Source organism: Pomacea canaliculata, linkage group LG13, assembly GCF_003073045.1.
Source record: "Pomacea canaliculata isolate SZHN2017 linkage group LG13, ASM307304v1, whole genome shotgun sequence".
In the NCBI taxonomy this organism is placed as follows: domain Eukaryota; kingdom Metazoa; phylum Mollusca; class Gastropoda; order Architaenioglossa; family Ampullariidae; genus Pomacea; species Pomacea canaliculata.
Window position 1 is genome coordinate 3,093,715 of NC_037602.1, and position 20,707 is coordinate 3,114,421.

General features: G+C 38.4%; 2 protein-coding genes across 4 annotated transcripts; one reads left to right on the forward strand and one right to left on the reverse strand.

Moving 5' to 3' along the window:
- Positions 1–724: 724 nt before the first annotated feature.
- On the forward strand, positions 725–10,749 carry LOC112554239 (arrestin domain-containing protein 17-like). 3 transcript variants are annotated; one of them, XM_025221930.1, is made up of 7 exons: positions 725–959; positions 1,826–1,975; positions 5,682–5,905; positions 6,306–6,485; positions 6,838–7,017; positions 7,427–7,664; positions 8,313–10,749. In XM_025221930.1, exons 1-7 carry the CDS (start codon positions 842–844, stop codon positions 8,441–8,443), a joined length of 1,221 nt encoding a protein of 406 aa, XP_025077715.1. In that variant the 5' UTR covers positions 725–841; the 3' UTR covers positions 8,444–10,749. The 3 variants fall into 3 exon arrangements, with proteins under 3 accessions (XP_025077715.1, XP_025077716.1, XP_025077717.1); XM_025221931.1 differs by having other exon boundaries at positions 7,427–7,598; XM_025221932.1 differs by having other exon boundaries at positions 5,778–5,905.
- Positions 10,750–11,657: 908 nt separating this feature from the next.
- Positions 11,658–19,024, reverse strand: LOC112554238 (solute carrier organic anion transporter family member 2A1-like; the record flags this gene model as incomplete). The annotated part of the gene is made up of 12 exons (XM_025221929.1): positions 11,658–12,545; positions 12,794–12,858; positions 13,147–13,301; positions 13,614–13,749; positions 14,019–14,202; positions 14,569–14,733; positions 15,162–15,374; positions 16,306–16,392; positions 16,814–16,907; positions 17,235–17,422; positions 17,632–17,878; positions 18,662–19,024. Coding segments are annotated over 12 exons (2,298 nt in total), but the record flags the coding sequence as incomplete, so codon positions are not given.
- Positions 19,025–20,707: the final 1,683 nt, after the last annotated feature.

The window sequence follows — 20,707 nt, forward strand, 5'->3', positions numbered from 1 at the left end:
CAGTTTTCGTGCTCCAGTCTAAAAGAAAGAAAAATAATCATATGATACAGGTCACACTAATTAATCACTGAAACCTGAAATGATAATTTCATATCTTCCGAATTGTTCCCATTATTGTTTAGTCATTTTAGTATTGTTTGATAAGCTCTCCGGGGACGTCTGCGTTGTTCAAACGTTATTATTTTAGTAAGTATCTAACATAGCTTACATAAATATAGTCTGCATATTAAAGCTTCAAAACCATCAAATATCAACAGGATAGGGGTGCGTGAACCCACATCCTGAAATCTCAGCCTGCTACATTTTTCCTGCCTGCAACTTGGATTGAGCTTGTTTTAAATCACATTCAAGTCGATCGAGATTACATCTTTGTAAAAGTTATTAGTCAAGATATGCTTTCCTCCAGTATAATTACTCCTTTTTTTCCATTTCTTACTCAGAATATTGAGCAAGTGAGAGAGAAAAAATTTCTTACGATTATTTCTTTCGAAGTTCACAAAATTTGTCAGTAATAGTAATGGTCAGTTAGAAATAATGAGGAGAGATACGACGTATGGTCAATAAAAATAATGACCACATCTACTGAGGAGAGATTTGACGTGATATCAGTATGGTATAAGGACAAACAAAAACTGAAGCAGTGAAGATGAAACATCTCGACATGATGTAGCGGGGCCACCCGCTCCAAGTTGTTTCCCTTGCCATTGACAAGTAGCGCCCCCTGCGTACGTCTGCTTCTCACCTTTTTGGGGAGTCGACCTAAAAATGTCGGCATCAACGTCACTCCGCTGTCTGCATAGCAGGCGCATTGTCTTACCCTTACAGATACTCCAAGAGCAAAATGGGCAAACTGAAAAGGTTCGACATTGTTTTCAACAGCGCGCAGGGAGTGTTTTTCGCTGGGCAGGTGGTATGTGGTACCGTAGAAGTGGAGCTGAGCGAGGCCATGAAACTGCGAGGTGAGAGACCTATACCAGTTGCGATTGTAAAGAGTAAGTGTTGTGATTGTTGTAAGGGAGGAAGAGTTCTTATCTCGAGTGCTGTAATAGGCTACGCGTGTGGGATCGCACGGACGCTTGCGGGAGTTGCTGTATCTTCTCGAGAGAGTTGTTGTAGAAGTTAATGCAAATAATTAACACAAGCGTACTTCTGGAAACGATTAATTAGCTAGACACTCGCATCCAAAAGCCATTGATTATGCTTAATAACGAGACAAGACAAAAACACCTAGTGGATGGATTATAGAAAGTCATAAAGCGAATGAGTCATTACTGTTTAGATTGATCTCCATAATAGCGAATTATCATGGGTTAGATTTTAACACAGTTGTAAAAGGAACTGCCTTGCAGAGAGGGAGAAAAGCAAGAATACAAATTGTTAACTTTTGGGAACATGGATATACCACTTAAAGATGAGGTTTTTATGAATGAGACAGTGAAAATCATCATTTATCATACAACTTCTCCCTAGTCTTCTTAAACTTATCAAGTTTTTAATTTACATTATTTATGTGTGTATGAGTACATGGGCATGCAAGTGCATCTTCCTATTTGCCGAAATGCACTTGCATACATTCAAACCCGTAAAAATAATAGTTGTATCTTCACAAAGACGACGTATAAAGTAATAGTCTTTGCCAGAAACAGTTGTTTTCTAAGTTTCATTTCACATTAGTTTTTACATGTAGTTTTTCTGTAATTTTCAAACTGTGAAGCAATTGTGAAACATAAGCAGTTTTCTTTTACAATCCACTTAATTGTAGTTGCCCTCTCAGGTGAAATTGTATATATTTAAAAAAAATTGTTTCTTTTGCTGTCCTGTTCAGAGCTACGTATGACTTGCTTTGGGAGAGCATATGTTCATTGGTCGGAGGTTGAGAATGTGGGACATAGGGGTGGCCGTCAGCGAATTGAAACAGTGGAATACAGTGCTGATGAAGAATACTTCCAGTACAAGTTTATACTGTGGACCTTAGGTGAGCATACTTTGAAATTGTTTTAATTAAAATTAAAAATAAGCTTCAATTTTTACACATTAGTATGTACAAAGCAACTTGCTATAGCTTCAAACATAAACACTATTTCTCAAAAAGCCAGCAAAATTAAACCAAACACTGGGCGGTGACATATGTTCTTGCACTAATTACCATGATAACAATTAATAATCAAATGTGCATTACACTAAAATATTAAAAAGTAAGAATATATCTTTCTTGGGCTTAAAGAGCACTTCTCTGTCACCTTCTCCTTACAGAACAATTTTGCCTATTGCTATGAGTTTGTAAAGGCTTCAATTAGGGACTTAGTAATAAAATGCTCTGTTCTCTTCCTAAGAAACTTAAAGAAGTGAAACAATCTTTTTTTCATATTTTTTAGAGCACTAGCTGCTGCTTCAATAACAATAACAACCAACTTTATTAGTCCCAATGGGCAATTTAAATGGGAGCTTCTATGTTTTTACTCTTTCTTTTGCCCTCAGATTGCTTATATGTTTTTAATTCTAACAGTCTGTAATAGAATTTAGAACAAGATAGCAGTCTCTGTCTATGATTGCTTACACTATTGTTTGTTTCTGCAATATTTTGTTTCTGTTGCTGTGTTAAATTGTGGACTGTCTCTGGTTCATAAATTAACACAAAATTTTCACTCATACACTCAATCACTGTCACAAATTTACTCCCCACTCATGCTTATATGCCTTCTTTATTTTAAATTCAAAATTATTTAAAAATAATTTTACTTCCTTTGTTTAAGAAGAAAAATAACTAGTGTACTCCTAGTCAGGTTTTTTTGAATCATTCCAGTTGTGGGTCAAACTGAGCATCATGCTGAAAAATAGAATACATCTTTCTGGTTCTGTGAGTTTTCAAGCTTTTGACAGTTAGCTGATCAAACCTAAACTGAAGTCCTGCTTAATTGTTTTGCTTTGTTATATGTAATGCATATCAATCATAAGTCTCAGCATCTTCTAGCATACCTTCTTTAAAAAAAGGGAGAGGAGGCTCATTATTTGTATCCCTAAAGAGACAAACCAAAAGAATTAATAAAAAACTGAAACCAATCTCACCTTTAAGTGTTATTTATAAAATCAATTCTAAATGTACAGTAGAATTGAAATTGACCTTCTTTCTTAATCATTGAAGACCGAAGAGGATTTATAAGGGATAGCATTGAGCTGAATTATGATCTTATCTAATGCTTGAAAGATAAAAATTTACTGTATTCTTCTAAGGCTGGACTTTGAAAATGTATTTGACACTGACCAGGACTATTACCATATCCTACTAAGCACAGCTTGATATACAGCACACAACAGTTCACAACACAGCACAGAGTGCACTTCATGCTTTCACTCATGCAGATAAAAACAAGGGAACAATCTGCATATTTCAGCCAGGTCTGAGACGCTGTAACTACTGAATATTAAGTAAGCATTATATCTATTCCATTTTAGAAAAACTAAACAGTTCGTAGAAGAAATTAGCTAGAATTTTTCAGCTCAAAACAAAATTAACGCATCATGTTCAACAAGGGGAGATCAATCTCGTAAATGGCTTTGTAGAATGATTCATGTTATTGACTTGAGGCATATTTATCATGATTCCAATGGTAAGTCTGAAGAAACAAAAATATCATCTGTGATAATGTCCTTTTATAAATTCTTCAATACCAGTTTTGAAAAACGCTTTCTAGACAATTATCAGTGCTGGGGATCAAGGGGTGTGGTGAGCATACTCAGAGAATCAAGAAAATGTGAATGTTTATCCATATGCAAACCATACCAGATGACTTTTCTTCAGTTCTGGGCTTATGCTTGCTTACACAAGTGGTAAAGTGTAGATTTGTGTTGGTTTTGTTTCCCCTTTCACTACAGATAAGCAACTTTTTATGTTTTCTCCTGGCAACCATGTATATTTTCTCTTGTTGGCAAGGTGTCAAGCTATCTCCCTTGAAATTTGGGCAAGAAGCATTTAACAGCCAAAGCACCCAAAGCAAAAGGAAAGGCAGACAGTATCCAAAGGTGGCATCAATAGAGTTTTCTCCCCTTTGAAGCTGTCTAGTTCTGGTTTATGAAATAATTCTGAAAAATCTTTGGAGCATTGCTATACTTAAAAAACAGCTCTTTCAAGTTTTATTTGGTTCAATAGTTTTGATTAGTGCATTCAAAATATTTAAGTAGTATACATGCAGACATATACACACACATTTGGGTGGGACAGTTTGCTGGGGAAGTGGAAGAGAGGGTGTTTTTTTTTGTCTTTGGAGTACTCTTTTTTTTTTCCCCACTTCTTTTTTCCTCACTTCTTTTTTTCTAATCTCTTACTGCTTCTGCCTCAAGTTCATGGGCCTAACACAGGCACAGTCATGAACACACAAAGTCAGGCGTAAAAGGTGCAGGAATGTGCAAAAATGACTGCATGCATCTGTTCCTTCAAAAGTTTCTTTTTTATTTTATTTGGTGAGACTGCATCACACTGTTTTCGTTGTCAAGTACCTTATGTTGGCTTGTCATAAGCTGTTAGGAAGGTTGCTGGTAAAATTAAAGCAACAAAAGTAGTGCTCTACAAGCTTATGCAATCATTTTAAAGCTACCGAAAATATCTTGCTTTTTTTCAGTGATGGAAGTTTTTAATCATGTCTGGTCAGTGATATGCTTAATGTCTCTAGTGCAAGTGGTTTCTAAAAAATCCTTGTATGCTACTTAATGGATACTATGCACATTGTGGTGATGTATACCAGTTGTTTGGTTATTTTAAATAAGTTTTACAGTTTCAAGAAAAGTTTTGTGTACAGAGTTTCAAAGTGAGAATCCAGATATGCTTCAGCTCCTCAGAGAGAAAGCAGTCAAGCAAAACACACTATCATTTTTGTTTCTATTCTCTGATAAACTTTACTCCTAAGGCAAATGCCTTTAGTGTGGTTTTATTTTTTCTGATTAACAATGTTTATTTGAACCATATTTGGATTTTTCTTGAATTGGTTTTCTTCATGTCTGTTTTTTTGCATGCCACATTTTTTTATTGATACTGAGACTTCATAATTTCTCTGAACAAATGAGAGTGCTGAAGCAAATGTGAAGTTGCTGGCTATATTATGGTTAAGGACAATGCCCTCATAATTTATGAAAACATGTTAATGTGACACTTCAGATTTAGAAGCTGCCATGCACTAGAAGTTTAACATTATAATAAACATTCCATATCACTTAAGAAATTCACTTCATCAAATTTGTTATTACCACAAACATTACAGGAAGAATATTGACCACATGGTTAAAAAACATTTGCAATGCAAAAATGTCACCCACTTCTTTCCTAGCTTCTATATTTCAGTAATTTGCTTTAAGAGAAGATTCTCATATTTTGTTAAATTTGGCCACATCACAGACATATCCTATTACAAGCAGTGGACAGTTTCGTCCCAAAGTCTCTGGTGGCTTCAGTTTCTCCAGAACAAGGAGCTAAAATCTCTCCCCCCCCACACAATTTGACTCTAGGGACCAGTATGAAGAGCTGCTTAAGGGCATAACTCTACTTGCATTTATGTAGATGTACCTGTGCCATTTATGTTTATGTAACTGTGCTATTATGACTTGGACTGCATTTATATCCTTCTTCTCAAAACTATATTTATGTTTGTTGCTGTTGTTGTTTTTAATGTTTTCATTTTGATTTCACTCAGAGTCAAAGTCTGAAGAGAGTGAATGCATGTCTGCTGGCGTTCATTCCTTCCCTTTTTCCATGGAACTGCCATTGAACCTGCCTCCTTCCTTTGAAGGTGATTATGGATATATTCGCTACTGGGCAAAAGCTACTATGGATAGACCATGGAAGTTTGACCACCATACAAAGCGTGCATTCACAGTCATTTCAAATCTTGATCTTAACGAAGAGCCTGGAATAGCGGTGAGTTCCTTCAGTAGATCAATTATGTCACTGTACTCTTAAGTTTTGGTCTCTGTGTGGTTTTAACTTGAAAATATATTTTTTTTCTTTTCATATTCGTGATCTATTTTTAGGTGTTATTAGTTAGCACCTTCATGTGAGATCCTGAACATGATATCAGATTCTATTTCCCTTTTGCATGATATAACTACAGTACATGTTAAAGAATAATCAAATTGAGCAGAAAGATGAAAAGAGTGTAAGGTCTATATGATCTTTGTTTGCTTTGGTATCATCATCAGTGCCATTAATACTAGAAAGGTTTTGAAAACAAAAACATGACATGCAGCAAGAGCATATCTTGGTGTGTCTTTGTGGGTTATGGCTTTCCCTTTTATAATCATGTTAAATATTTTAATAGGATTCACTTCAGTACCATGGGGAGATAAGTGCTGGCTGCTGTTGCATGCCCTCAGGACGCTTCAGTGGCCGATTCTGTACCAACTATCGTGGATTTGTTCCTGGTGCAGACTTGATGCTATATTCAGAGATAGAAAACTTCACACGCTCATCTTGTTGGTGCGAGTTCAAGCTAAAGTTGGTAATAAATGTTTCATAAACTGCTTACTATTTTTAATTATTTCTGCTGTGTAACTAATGTAGTATGATATATAAATTTATGCTTATTTAACAGTGCTGGCTTTATTTGTCGCATCTCTTTCATAGTTTTCTTCTACTTATTCTTCCCTCATTTTCTGTCTGATTCTACCTTAATTCTTCTATTTGGCAATCCCACCTCCCTTGTTGTGAATACACTATGTCTTCTTATGCTTTTGGGTTGTTATGCAATTTAGTAGACTGTGCTACGTAAATTACATAAAATTATTGGTTGTATAAATCTAGCAATGACCAAGTTAACAGGATTTCGTATTTTCTTCTTCATGTCACCGCAGCTAGTAACTTATGTAGCTGGGAGAAAATACAAGCAAGAGAAGAAAGTCATCAAGCGCATTCAACAAGATGAGATCCAGCGTGGTCATAGCTGTTCATGGACTGAAGCTATGCAGATACCACCTCTTCCTCCTTCCCATCTTAAAGGATGCAAACTTATCACCACACAGTACTTTCTTCAGGTAAAAGCATCTGCTACTTACAGTATAATTAGTCAAAAAATATTGATGTAACTCAAGCTTATCAAGTGTGTTTCATTTTGCATAAATATGTTGTTGATAATGGTCAGTAAAAGTATATTAAGTATATATGCATCTTATCTATTTTTATTGTGTGTAACTGTTATTTATTTCAATCAGTAGCATATGTAAGCAGAATTCTAAGAAAATTTCTGCTGGATTTTGAAAAGGTATGCATTGTGGTTTATCTTTTTTCTGTAAGAATATGCATTCCACCATGATAATTTTGCATTGCATCTTTTAAAGGTTCTTTGGAGGATTAATGATGATTTATATAAGGAATGTTATACTGGAATTGATAGGATTTTGATAAAAACTGATTTAAGTCTGCATTGAGACATTTTGTTTTTAGTTTGTTGTCAGTTCTGATGCCAGCTGCTCTTGTGATGACATAGAGTTTGAAGATGAAGTTATTATTGGCACCATCCCTCTTGCCCCAGCGCTGCCTCCACCAAGCCCATGCTTGACTAAATCACCTCTAGACCCTGACTCTGCAGCAGCATCGAAGAGCAAGAAACACAAAGGTAAATCAGATCAAGCAGCTCTCTCAATTTTGGACAAAAAACAGGAAATGAGAAGCCGTATTATTGGTAAGTGTCTTGATGTCTTTGTTAGAAAAAAGCCCCGATTTTTGTACGTATTCTAATTAATTCCTTTGTTGTTATTTTGTTTTAGTTGAGTAGTGTTTCAGTTTCTTTTCCTTAGATCAGAATCTAGATGTGTAACAAAACCTAACCATGTTTATTATATTACTCTTGTAAATAAAGATTTGTCATTTGTTCAGTGCAATAGTGTTTTTTCTGCGATGTAGACTTTTGTTGGGTTTTATATAATAATTGCTACTCGGTAGATCAGCCACTAATGTGCCTTCTTTTTTTCTTGTGTTTATGTATGTGTGCATGCACATTTATGTAAATAAAGTAGAGAGAGGAGAGAATATGCTATCCTTCCATAAATAGACATAAAAAAGAAAAACATTATCTTGCAGCAGCTTATTTTCAATGTTATCTTAATTATTTATGTGCTGCATATTTGATGTGCTACAGAAATATTCATTCATTATTCAAATAAAGTAACATGATATCGGTTTATACAGTAAAGTTGTTCAGCATTAATCACTGCACAGAATGCAGCAATGAGGTCGATTGACACTTAACACTTATTACTAGCATTATTGATATTTGCATTCTATTTTTGCCATATTGGCTTGTTATCTTATTGTTGTTTATTATGGGTAGGACCTCCTACATATGAGGAGTCCGTGTTTGGAGAAGTCAGCATTCGAGAAAAGGATGATTCTGAAGACACATCAGGAAGCCTTACGTTTACGCCCCGGTACTCTTTTTACCATTCCAAAACATCAGGATGAAATTTGGCAGCTAACATGTTTGATTTGGAAATACACACTAGCAACCCTGGTCAGCCACATTGGCTGCTAACATTCAGTGAGCCAGAGCTATCCTCTGCCAAAGTTATATTGGCCTTCATATTTTCCAGAGGAGGTATCAATGTTTCAGAACTTCAAAAAGTGCCGCTTCATTTTGGATTCATTGTAACTTAGAATTTCTTCCTCTTAGCATCCTTTACTTATAATTATGTGTTTCTTATTTTTTCCTTCTTGTTATCTATTCCAATTTTTTTCTTGTTTGTTTTTAGTCAAAATGTATAGTAAACCTTACCATAAATTACTAAGAGTCCTAATAGCCTCCAAAAGAATCCTTTTGCGCATAAATGATCATACATATCCAGATCTTGCTGTTAGACCCACTTGCAGGTAATTACTGATTCCAAATGGATGTTCAATATAAAATCCTCTCTACTAGTTGAAATGATATCATGGTTTTCAGTGACGAATGACTGTAACGTCTGGCACACAATAAGATGAGTACTTTCTCCTTTTGTTAACAGAAAATACTATTTTAGTTGAAAGTATCGTAATATTCTGTTTAGGTATGTACTCTAGGTAGCAGAAAAATATTGCAATGTTCACAGCAAGACTAAAATTTCAATAAAACTTTTAAATCTTTGTAAACACATTTCTGTGTGACACCTTAAAGCCATACCTTGAATCCATGGATTCAAAGACGCTAATATGTTAGTTCTGTCTCTCTCCACTACCCCAGTTTCTTTCTATTTAAAAAACAATGTCAAATTTTACTGTTCCTTTCAGCATTGCAGGCAGGGCGGTCCGGTGGTGCAAAGGTTAGCACCAGTCACCAATACAGTGACGTTTGGCTGTCCTGGGTTCAGCTCTCGTCTCAGGCATGCTATTTCTTTCTCTGCACGTGGTGTCTGTTCACGATGCTGGCTGCCTTGACGTGATATAGCTTTAGTTATTGGCTTGGCATAAAACAACAATCGTATCAGCATAGCAGGCACATTCAAAGCATGCTCTTGGACAAAGATCTCTAAATTATCAGTCACGCTCCAAGGCTGCCCGTTTCAAGGTGCATGACCCTGCAGCATTTCTGATCCTTAACCAACCGTGTGGTAATGTTACCTCTGTTTTATAACTATGGCCCCTGGTTCCATGGATGTCATTAATTAGGATGGTTGTTGAATCCATTGTCAAGTGTTTTCCTTTTATTAAAGAGACAGTCTCTATGGTACTAGCTCAACAAAACCCATATGCTGCTATGAGGTGTAATGCTCACTGAACAGGTGTGATTTTAGTGCATGTTTAAAGGATTCGATGGTGAGTAGGTGGCGGATGTGGAAGGAAAGAGTTCCACTGTTTTAATTTCCTTAAACAATGTTTGCAGTGCAGCGATGTTTCTTTAATTTAAAATGGTGTCCTGTGGTGATTCTAATTGAACACATGGTTTTCCGGACTTACCATGGAGAACCCTCTTGGTTAGTCTATTTCCTTTCTAAAACAGGCTTCGCCGTTTGCATTTTTACATGGATGCAGGGGGTCTAGTGTCGTAAACAGTAGCCTCATCAACAACCTATGTACCCATCTTATATCTGTACAGATCCTAACGATTGACGGTATTTTAGTGACAGTTTTTCGTGCAGAAAGCATACAGTCATGATAAGAAAGCTGTTGTAGTTTAGACTGCAACAGCGGAGTTGATCCACAAACATGATTGACCAACAAGCACGTGGGTCGTGTAAAGGACGCCATGTCCGCAAACTGCAGATGGCACTTCTGGTCACAGTCGACAGATGCTTGTGACACTCGTACAGACTAATGCTAAAATGTTAGTGCTTCGGAACAGCGGTAGAAGTTATGACTGTACCTCACAGAACCCAAATTTTGATGATAATTTTGCTTTTTTTCTGAGTGTCCGAAGTTTGTTGTTTTTACATTTGTGATTTTAAGGTTTGTGCAGCTCAATGCCGTTCATTTTATATTGTTTGAAACAAAGCATCAACTATGAACGGTACTTACGTATTTTTTACCCCAGTTCCGTCTTTATAATCTGTTGTGTATCACCTGCTATTTTTTATTTGATACATTCTTGCGTTTTGGTGAGATTTGCCATATTAATTTCGTGAGAGATTAGCTTTTATTGGGGGATGAGAGGAAGAGAATAAAAGCTGAATTGACAGGGTTGTCCATGGGACATATTTTTCTATCCCATCCCATCCCGTCCCATCCCATGGTATTAACAATCCTATGGACAACACTGAAAACCACTTTTCGGCTTTTGTTCTATAATTCCTGCTACTTCACATACAATAGATGATTCAGAGGAAAGATTTAAATCCTTGATGAATGAAATAACAGTAAATTTATTTTGCAATATCAAGTATCGACTACCATGGGAAATACAAATGTGTGCTGTCCCATCCCATCCCATGGGACATTTCCCATGGGATTCCCATTCCTATGGACAACACTGTGAATTGAACTCCCAAAGAATATCCTTGCTTATAAAATGTATGGCTCTTGATGACAGAAACGTGTGGTAAATAGTTCTCTATTTGTGTCTGTTTTTTTTGTTTTGTTTTTTTGTTGTTTTTTTCATTGACAAAATATATTGCTGCTTGCACCTGTCGTTATACACTGATAGCATTCTGCCTATACTTTGGTTTAAAATGTATGGTTGCCTTGTCTACCTCCTCATTTCCACTGCTTTTGCCGAACATTTCACTTTGCTTAGAGAGACTCATGCTTCCGGCTGCTTTTTTTTTTTTTTTTTTTTTTTTGGAGAGTGCTGTGGTGCAATGCGAAAAAGTCTCTCTTTGTCACATTTTAAATCACGATTGACAATCCTAGATATAAAGTATATTTGAACGTGCATGTATTATAACGGTTTTTCGGGTTCTCGAACTGTAAGCTTTACCCATGTACCTTTGATTTCTACAGTTTTTTTTTTTTTTTTCTACACCGTTCAGCGTGTTGTATCAAGGGTGAAACAGTGTGATTCTTCAGCGTGTAGTAGACATTAACTACCAGACTGATGTGAGCGCTTAGCCATCACCAAGCTTGTTCGTTTTCTTTAATTAGGAATTAATGTGGTTGAGAAGATCCTCGTAACTGTTTAAAAACCAGTACATTTTTCATTTTCAAACTTTATCTTGCAGGTGCTTAATAGACGAAATTGACTGAATGCATATGATAATTAAAAACGTGGAACATTTTGAGTCTTTATGGGTTATGAGCATTGAGTGCAGAGCTTGTTTTGACTTTTTTTTTTCTCTACTCATATCTTCACAAGTTTGTTGTTTTCAGCTCTCACACGCAGAGAGTTCAAAGAGGACGCTAGGAGGACTGTAGTACGTGTGTTAATATTTTCTGGTCAAACAACTAGCTCTTGGCTGATCCAAAACATCGTAACTTGCTGCTTTCAACTAAGGCTAAACATTCAGTTTATTGTTGCTGTCGATATAAAACTTCTGGAAACGTTTCATACCATCGGATACGAAGTTCCGATCAGTTTCCAAGCACGCAGACCTGACGGGACGGTAGTTTATTCCTCTCTAGATAACAACATTTTTATACTGTGATCGTGAAATCAGCCTCGCTATTCATCTTCATATAGGCACGAGCAGAATCGGGAAACGTTTCCAAAAAAAAAAAAATAAATAAATAAATAAAAACCTAAGGAAAGAAAGGCCTAATCAAAATTTCCGGTTTTCACCTGGAGTGTTCTTTGGCAGCATTTCGAGGCCCTCTTCTGCTGCGTTAGAATCCTGGTGAAATTCTGCACCAGAATTCTCCATATGATCATTAGTGTCGGCATTTATGTTCGTTGGCATGGCAACGGCGTCAGGCTTAGGCTCGGTGTTGGCGTGCAGAACTTCTGATGGCACGAATCGCTTGCCGTACTTTAGTATCAAGAACCCCACCACATCCAGCAACAACCCCAGGATCATGGCGGCGACTGTGTAGAGGTGGAGGTTGACCCGAAAGCGTTGAAGGTTGTACACCGAGCACGCTCCTGTGGCCCCGCATGGCGACCTCCAGTGCTGGCAAAACGTGTCGATGAGACGGCCATAGACCAGAGGACCGATCAAAAACCCTGAAAAACACACACACCATGCAGCTCATCAAAGAGATTAACAACAATTGACTACTACAACGGCGAGAACAGTCAGTTGAAAACATTGATGGAGGATTGACCATCAGACTAAAGGGTTTGGTGTGTAGACAGCGACAGTCACAAAACGGTTTTAGGTGAGGTTTGAAATGCAACAGTCGTTTTTATCAGTAATAGTGAGAAGTCAAAAATGTCACCTGAGCTTGTCTTCAATATATTTTGCCACGTACCCGACAAACTTGCAGCGAATCCGTTGGTACCCACTGCCAGTGCTCTTTGGTGTTCTGGCACCGCTCTTAATTTGTGAATGAAAAGCATAACTTATTAACATGAACAAAATTAACAACGCAAAATTCAGAGAAGTAACAGACTTAAAGAAAAAAAAAATTTAGTTTTGTTGACATCTCGAAAATAGTACAATTTGGACTTCACGGTCATTTTAAAGAAAATTTTTCATTGGAGAAAAGTTCATCAGTAGTTGATAAAGTTTGTTGATTTCATAGAGATCTTAGAGGACATTGGTGTGCATTTTAGTCTGATAAACAGACGAGAACAATTCATGACACTTGCTGTCATTCCTCACCTAATGGTCCGAAGAAAATCGTGAGGGCCGCTGACAGAAAGAATGAAGAGCAACACGTAAAAGATGACGGCAAAAGGATATACAGAAGTACATTCAGACTGACACAGTCCCGGCGTGGACCGTCCTGATGGTACGCACGTACAGTTGACATAAACCTTCAAGAAAAGTTCCATAACTAAATACAGTTTATTGTCATTCCAGTCCATGTCTCTCTCTCTCCCACACACACGTTCTCTCTTTATCTTTTTATGTGACCCCTCTCCTCTCCTGCCGTCATTGTGTGGTCTATTCCTTTCTAAGACCATACATGTGACTTCTCTTTCCATTTTCGGTTCCATTTTCTTTAAACTGACACTTAAGTCCCTCAATGCAAATGTGAAAGTAAACAACCGTAACCAGTCCAGGCTCATTCATGTCTAAATGTTTAATCTTTGACTAACTTTTATTCACAATTGACTAACATTTACCCCATTTTCTTGATCAGAACACCCTGCATGACAAGGAGAGAAATAGCTGGCCCCGTCACCACACACTGGAGCTACCTCATCCGGGCAAGAGCAGGATGCCACACAGGCGCTTAAGTTGGAGTTTCCAGCATCTGTCCTTTAGGCACATAATCACAGAAACGATTATTTTCTTACCTGTCCTTTCACGTCGCCATAAGTTTAGAGTTTTTACACACAGACACGCGTTCTATGCGTGTGGGTGCGTGTGTGTGTGTGGATCAAACTATATCAAGTATGTAAATGTTTATCTTACAATGTATCTGCAGGCATTACCTATAACATCTTGACTGTCTTTACAAGCCTAAATAGCCTCGTTACTTCTAGCATGTTATTCTGCCGCCAACGGCAGCGCCACTGGCGCTTTACCCTGGTTCTCCGATGAGGGTGGGCTCGGGGCACCCGATCGACAGCTGAGCGCACACAAGCAGGATGCTGACGAAGAGGATGATGATGACGATTTTGAAAAGCCCCAACAGAGAGGGCTTCAGACGGCGAGTCATTATACCCCCGACGAAAAAACCACTCGTGCCCATCAACAGTTCCGCACCGCCTGCAAAACCGTCTCATCATCATCGTTGTCATCATCATCCAATGCATTTTATTGTCTACTTCTGTTCATAACAGAGATAGATTTTTTTTATTATTTTTTGGGGGAGCTTTCGTAAGTACTCAATAACAAACTAAACAAAGTACAATCATACCTGACACACACACACATCATCATCATCATCATCAGTCCATTGACCCTCACCAACCCTCATCATCTTTTCGGGTTCTCTGTCATTCTTTGTGACCTGTCCGCGTTCACCTTTATGTTTATGTTTTTGATTTTTTGCAAGGGGCTGTGTATGCTCAAACGGACAGCTCTGAGATTTAGAACCGATGGTAATCTGTCTCAGATTTGTGTGACACGTACCCATAATAAAGTTGGCCTTCCATGCTGGCAGCTGGAACTGTTCCTCCAATATTTTGGGCATGAAGCGGTAGAGGCCGTTCATGGAAAAAGAGGCGAAGCAGGAGGACAAAACGATGCACAAGAAAACTGGGTTGGACGCGAGACCTGCCATGGACCTGACAAAAGCTTGGAACATAAAAATCGACTCGTCAAACGATGGTGGATGCCGGACTTACCAGTAAGAACAGATAATAAAAACAGCCATAGCCGGCGAACACGCTGGCCAAACGATAGCTTGAACGCCAGATCATAGGCAAACACGCTCTGGAAATTTCTTGAATGCATGAATTGCTTAAAAAGTTCAATCTTGAAACATTGTTTTTCAAAATGCCATAATAACAATAAGAGAGCGCTTTTATCGCGCAGCATCATAACTAAACTGTCGCATTTTCTGCACTGACCAATGAAAAATAGATATGAAAATTAAAAACACTAGCTAACAATAATTGACAGTGACATGTAACAATACAAAACAAATTCAATGGGACGATATTTTTTCTCCGCGATGGTTTGTTTATCGCCACCATTTTAAGTCTAAAGGCCAAGACTTTCACCTTTCATTTCACTTAAAGCTCCTTGTAAAACTCTGTGTCCTGTCAAAATTCGTCCTGATTCTTTGCTGTTTTCGTGTCTGGGAGGACCAGGCGACAGTCGTCGTGGAAACGCCAACAGGGGCAGAGGGACGACTGCAGCCAGCAGACCGAAGACCAAGAAGCCTAGCCACCAAGCTCCCACCCAGTCAGGATGCTCGGGGGTCAAAGATGTTGCTGCAGCAGACATTGAATACAATCAACGATATTTTTAATGCAGGCCGCTCGTCTTCTAATCTCTTCGACTGTGTGATTTGGGGATCTGCGGAAGACGTATTTACTAGGCTTTCTCCACCAACTATAGAATAAACAGTGAAGGTGTGTTCTTTTTTAGAAGAAGTAACCTTTAAGATATTGCATGCTACCTTTCATTATATTGGACGCTTAAAACAGCGAAGTATTTTCTGTATTAGAAGGCCCCCATTCGTCAACCATTCAACCCAATTTCGTTTTTCCAATATCTTGTAGATCCTACACGACCACCCAACAACTTAATCTGTGAATGAGTTCTACACTCATTCATCGCACACTCATTTCCTCGATCAAGGATCCGTTCCCATCCCCGCCCCTACCTCTTTCTCTCAATCCATCAACACTAGCCTATTTACCGTATACTCAAGGTTAACAGGTCCATCGTCGTACTACCTCTCGCATAAACCGAACAAAGTGTTGCTTAGTAGAGTATTTGAGAAGTGAGGAAATACCTGCCATCCGCGGAGGAACCAACTGCACTTTTGGAACACACCTCCCCTCCTCCCAACCCTTTCACCTCCCAACGACTCCTAACAGAGGCCATCGGCTTTCTCCCACACAATGACAGAAATAGCGCCTTTATGACTTGCCTCCTACTGAAAACATGTTTGTTCATAGCTGCGCACCAAGTGCCACGAAACTTGCCCTGGGCTTCTTGAAAAATTATACTAAATCACGTCTGCTACAGTGATAATAAATCATAAAGGATCATATGAGCATTTCACCCGAGTGGAGTTGAACTCAGTGCACTGTGCACAAAAATGAATCGACAGTCGACCATACAACAAAGACACGCTGGCATCAGGAAACAGATGAACGAGGGTGTTCCAGAAAATTCATCGCTGTGGCTACTTACGTTGAAGAGAAACATGGAGTTTGCTGATTGCACCTCCTCCGATGAAAGCTACTGCTGGCCCAAGCATCGCTACAGCAGCAAGTATTCCTACATACAAAGAGAAATAGAGATTGAACTTCTCCTCCCTGGCTGACAGCTATGTACAAGAAAAAATGCGCCTCGAAATGCAACCAGGAAGACTTAGTATGTACAGCATGTATAAAATATGATTAAAACAATTTTCAATCAATGTACCTACAGCACATTTTTATTCATAATTAATATTAATAATTTTATTTATTATTAATATATAGGATTAAATTTAAAAAGTTAGTACTTGAGTAATAATAGGATTTCTGCCTGTCTGTGGAGAGAATTCATCCCCTGTAGCTTCTAGGTTGAAAAAAGTGAATTTAATCAATTATCTTTCGTCTCGGAAATGCATATCAAGTATAAATATTTGATAACATGATAGGTGCCAGGCTTTCTGATATAGGTCCATGGTCATGTGGAAAGAACAAAAGCTAACCCATGTAGAAGCCAGTGTCGGATTTCTTGCAATTGTCGTCCAGGTAGGTCGTGATCATGGCCATCCGCGGGGATCCGAACATTCCCCGGATCACCTGCGAGAGGAATGTGGCCGATTTTATTGTGCGAGGCGCTGCTTTTTTACTGTAGTTTTTTTTGTTTTTTTTTTATGAAGTTTCTAGTACATACATCTTGTCATTACCATCATTTTATTGTTTTCCTTTGTTATACTCCCTGAAAATCTGCGTAAGTGAAAATCCCTGTAGGATGACATCGATGCTTGTGTCCCTTGGAGTGTGCATGTGATCCTTAAAAAAGTAATCCCTGTATAAATATAACCAGTTCAAAGAAGAAAGATGAAAATGGAGAGATACTACCCTGTAAACACCTTCCGTACGCTCCAAAACTAGAGGTGTATGTACCTGAAATATTATAATGTACACAAGCACTGGATAAGCGGATTCACTGTACACTAGCCCTCCTCCTGGTTCTGCAGATGACACCGTCTGGTTTGTACTGTGAACCTCAGACAAAGAGTGACATCGTTGCATCTGCTCCAGCGACCCGTCTGTTCCGTTCACAGGGACGCAGAAGGCGGGTAGGATCTTAGCTAAAACGAAAGAAAACTGCTCAAACTTTATGATAAATTAAATAGAAAAATAAGCGTATCCTTCATCCTTTTAAGAAAAGTGAGAGCGCGCTGCAAACTGAAAAATATAAAAAAAAGAGTGAGGGAAAGATGTGTCATTTAAAGAGGTGTGCGTGTGTTTGTGTGTGGTGGATGGAGGGATTGTACAAGGTGAGAGAATCGTAGTGTACCAGCTGAGTGGATGGTGCTGATGTTGGGGCCGATCTCTGACTCTGGGAACAGGAAGTGGGGCAGGCCACACATGGCCCCGCTGACGCCCAACACGACGGCGGAGACGAATAGGGCACGCGGCACGTGCCACCGCGCGGCAAAGTGGCTGGCGGGTAAGGTCAGGGTCAGGTACCCGATCTCATTGGCTGCGAATATCTGACCCGACTGGGCAGAGGTCAGGCCGAACTGACGCTCCAGGGTAGTGATCTGAAAGAAGACAGGAAGACCGTCAGACACGAGACATAAAGGATGAAGAGGGTGAAGCTGAACTTCTGCGTGTCGTACAAGAAACACACACATAGATATACACACACACACATAAGAAAAATTACTACACATTTTCTGCAGTTATAATAATAATTACTATGTGCACAAGGTCAGCTATTCTGGAACTAAGGAAATGTGAGACTTTACGAAGTGGTTGAGAAGGAGGCAGAATAAACACACTTCTTATCGGGAGTATATATATACACACATATACACCAAGAGCGCCACACTCTAAACAAAGTCGACGCAGACTTCAAGAAAGAGAGAGAGAAAAAAAAAGAAAGACAAGAGTGTAGTCCTCCTTCCCTTACGGTATGTTACTTTAATTACTTTGAACATTTTACTGTAATGTTATTGTAATACTTTTGTACCAGTTATTCAGCGTGCTACTCGATAGTTTACTGTAAATGCTATTCTGTGATACTGTGCCTTTCAGTTAATTGAAACAACCCTGACAATTGATTGGACAAGTTAAAAATCTTTACAGCAGAACGTTCTAGCTGGAATTAGCAAATGTGAGGAATTAACTGCTTTTAGAATATATATTTTTAACAATAATTTTCTTATTATGCTTTAATAACCGATTACTAAGCTACAACATTTAAATAGAATACATTCATCAACATATATACATTAGTTATTTCTACATTTATTACTCGGTCCAGGCAGGCAACTGTGCTGCCTCCGTACGTCAAAGTTTATAGGTGTGACAAAGACATTTACCTGTGTGACAATGAAAACCACCAAGTTAATGTGCGTGAGCAAGATGAGGGCTGCTGCCAGGGTGAAGGTGAACGCAGACTTGGTGCGTAACTCTGTCCAGAATCGCTTGGCTTTTCCCTCCCCTCGCTTACCCGGCAAGTCGATGAATAAATCGACATCTTCGACCTCTGGTAACCCTGTGGACACTTTTGCAGTCAGCTGCTCTTTTTGTTCCGACAATTCCTTCACATCACTCCTGGGAATGTCGTCGTCTTTAACGGATGCGCTGAAATCATCGTCGGTAGATAATGAGAACGGCGACGGACAGGTTTTGCACTCGAAGACTCTGTATTCTCCGCCATTTTTTTTTATAAAAATGTTATTTTAATATTATAATAAATGTACGTACTAATTTTAGCATACGCATTGACGTTGATCAAATGTCTTCATGTCTGACAGTCTTCACTCAATGTGCACGTCCAGTCCCCGAAACCTTTAGTGACCAAGCAACACTCCCATTGGTAGTCTAAATGTAGGTTACAGTAAGAACTATCAACACCTTATTCTCGCATGTAGGTATGACGTGACCCCAATACTAAATAATCTCTTAATTATAGGATGTTGACAGCATCAGCAGGGACTAAGCTTTTTGTGTCTCGTACATATTTTGTTCCCCTCCTCCAACATCCAGGGTGAAAATGACATCAGAGATGATCGTCGTTTTCTTTGATGAAAATATTGCGAAGTGAATAAGTGCATCAAGTGTCCTTAGTTGAGAGCAGTTTTAATGTGCGTGAGGCCGAGAAGTTGTGTCCCATTTCCACATATTTAAAGCATTTAGTGAATTTGTGTGGTATATCAGGGTGTCCACATATTCTATTTTTTTATATTTTCATCGTAATGACATTGTTATGGAACGGACAGTGACTCATTAGTCAGTTTGCTATCATACGAGGCATAAAGTGGTTGGCTCGAGGCCCAAGTCGGGCTGGCTACTAGAATGCCCACCCCTCATTTGCCTATCCCAAATATGGTTTCCTGACTAATCAGAGAAAGTTAAAATAAACTAGCGCAAGGAAAGCGCTGGCTTACGTTTTCAGTTGTCTTGCTCTAGTCATGGTGAACCACTTACTGTTTACGTCTATATGAACCTTGCACCTTACTATGTGAGGTTTCTTGTCTTTTCCTTCAATAGTTTATTATGGTCTGGGTATGATTTTACGGATGTCATCTGATACTTTCTAAATACAATCAAAACAGATATCGATGACTCGAACTATGATAAAGTTTGGTGATAAGTTCACTTCGTTCCATTTGTCTCAGGACGACGTTGTTTACAGAGACAGTTGACAACAAACATGAAGGACGGCGGCCGAGCAAAGTATAACAAGTTGGTTATTTTCCAACATTGCTGGTAAGTACCCAACAAAGTTATACGATTTGAGACCTTTTATATTTAATTCCTCTATAACATGCCCAATATTTCAACGTGCTTTAAAAAATAAAAGTCTAAGGAGATATGGATTTTGTTAAATGAATATTTGGATATTTCGTATATTGCTAACTTAGCTGGCATTACAATAAAAATGGACTATTTAGTTTAAATACAGGGTACCATGGACTGTTGTACATCTACACCGGTGATGGCTGTGCATTCAGTCTTCTCAATGCTTGTGAATCACCTTTAGAGGCCACCTCTAGTGTTTATAACAAGTACCACTTCAAATCCAAAGGAGCCTACAATATGAAGTCAGATGAAATCAAGGAGGTCTGTTTTATTAAATTGTTTATTACAACAAAGGAAAACAAAATATGTTTATTTTCTGGTAGTAAAATGTTACTAATAATGTAAAAGTATGCGATGAAACTTTCTTTTCATTCATTCATTCTTTCATGTCTTCCCTTGTTTCCTTCCTATCTGCCTCTTTTTTCTAGCCGATCTCTGTGTATGTACGACATGTTGATGACATGCATCAACATAAATGACAAATTAAAAGACATTAAAACTCTAGATGCTGAACGTAATGAACTAATTGCCTTTAATTCAATCACTAAATTTCTCGAAAA

What these genes read in the sequence shown, in the direction of transcription:
- LOC112554239 (XM_025221930.1), top strand. Translation starts at nt 842, where the DNA reads ATGGGCAAACTGAAAAGGTTCGACATTGTTTTCAACAGCGCGCAGGGA. An exon ending in CGAGGCCATGAAACTGCGAG is followed by an intron (nt 960 to 1,825) that starts GTGAGAGACCTA and finishes TGTCCTGTTCAG; the next exon opens with AGCTACGTATGACTTGCTTT. An exon ending in CCACACAGTACTTTCTTCAG is followed by an intron (nt 7,018 to 7,426) that starts GTAAAAGCATCT and finishes TTTTGTTTTTAG; the next exon opens with TTTGTTGTCAGTTCTGATGC.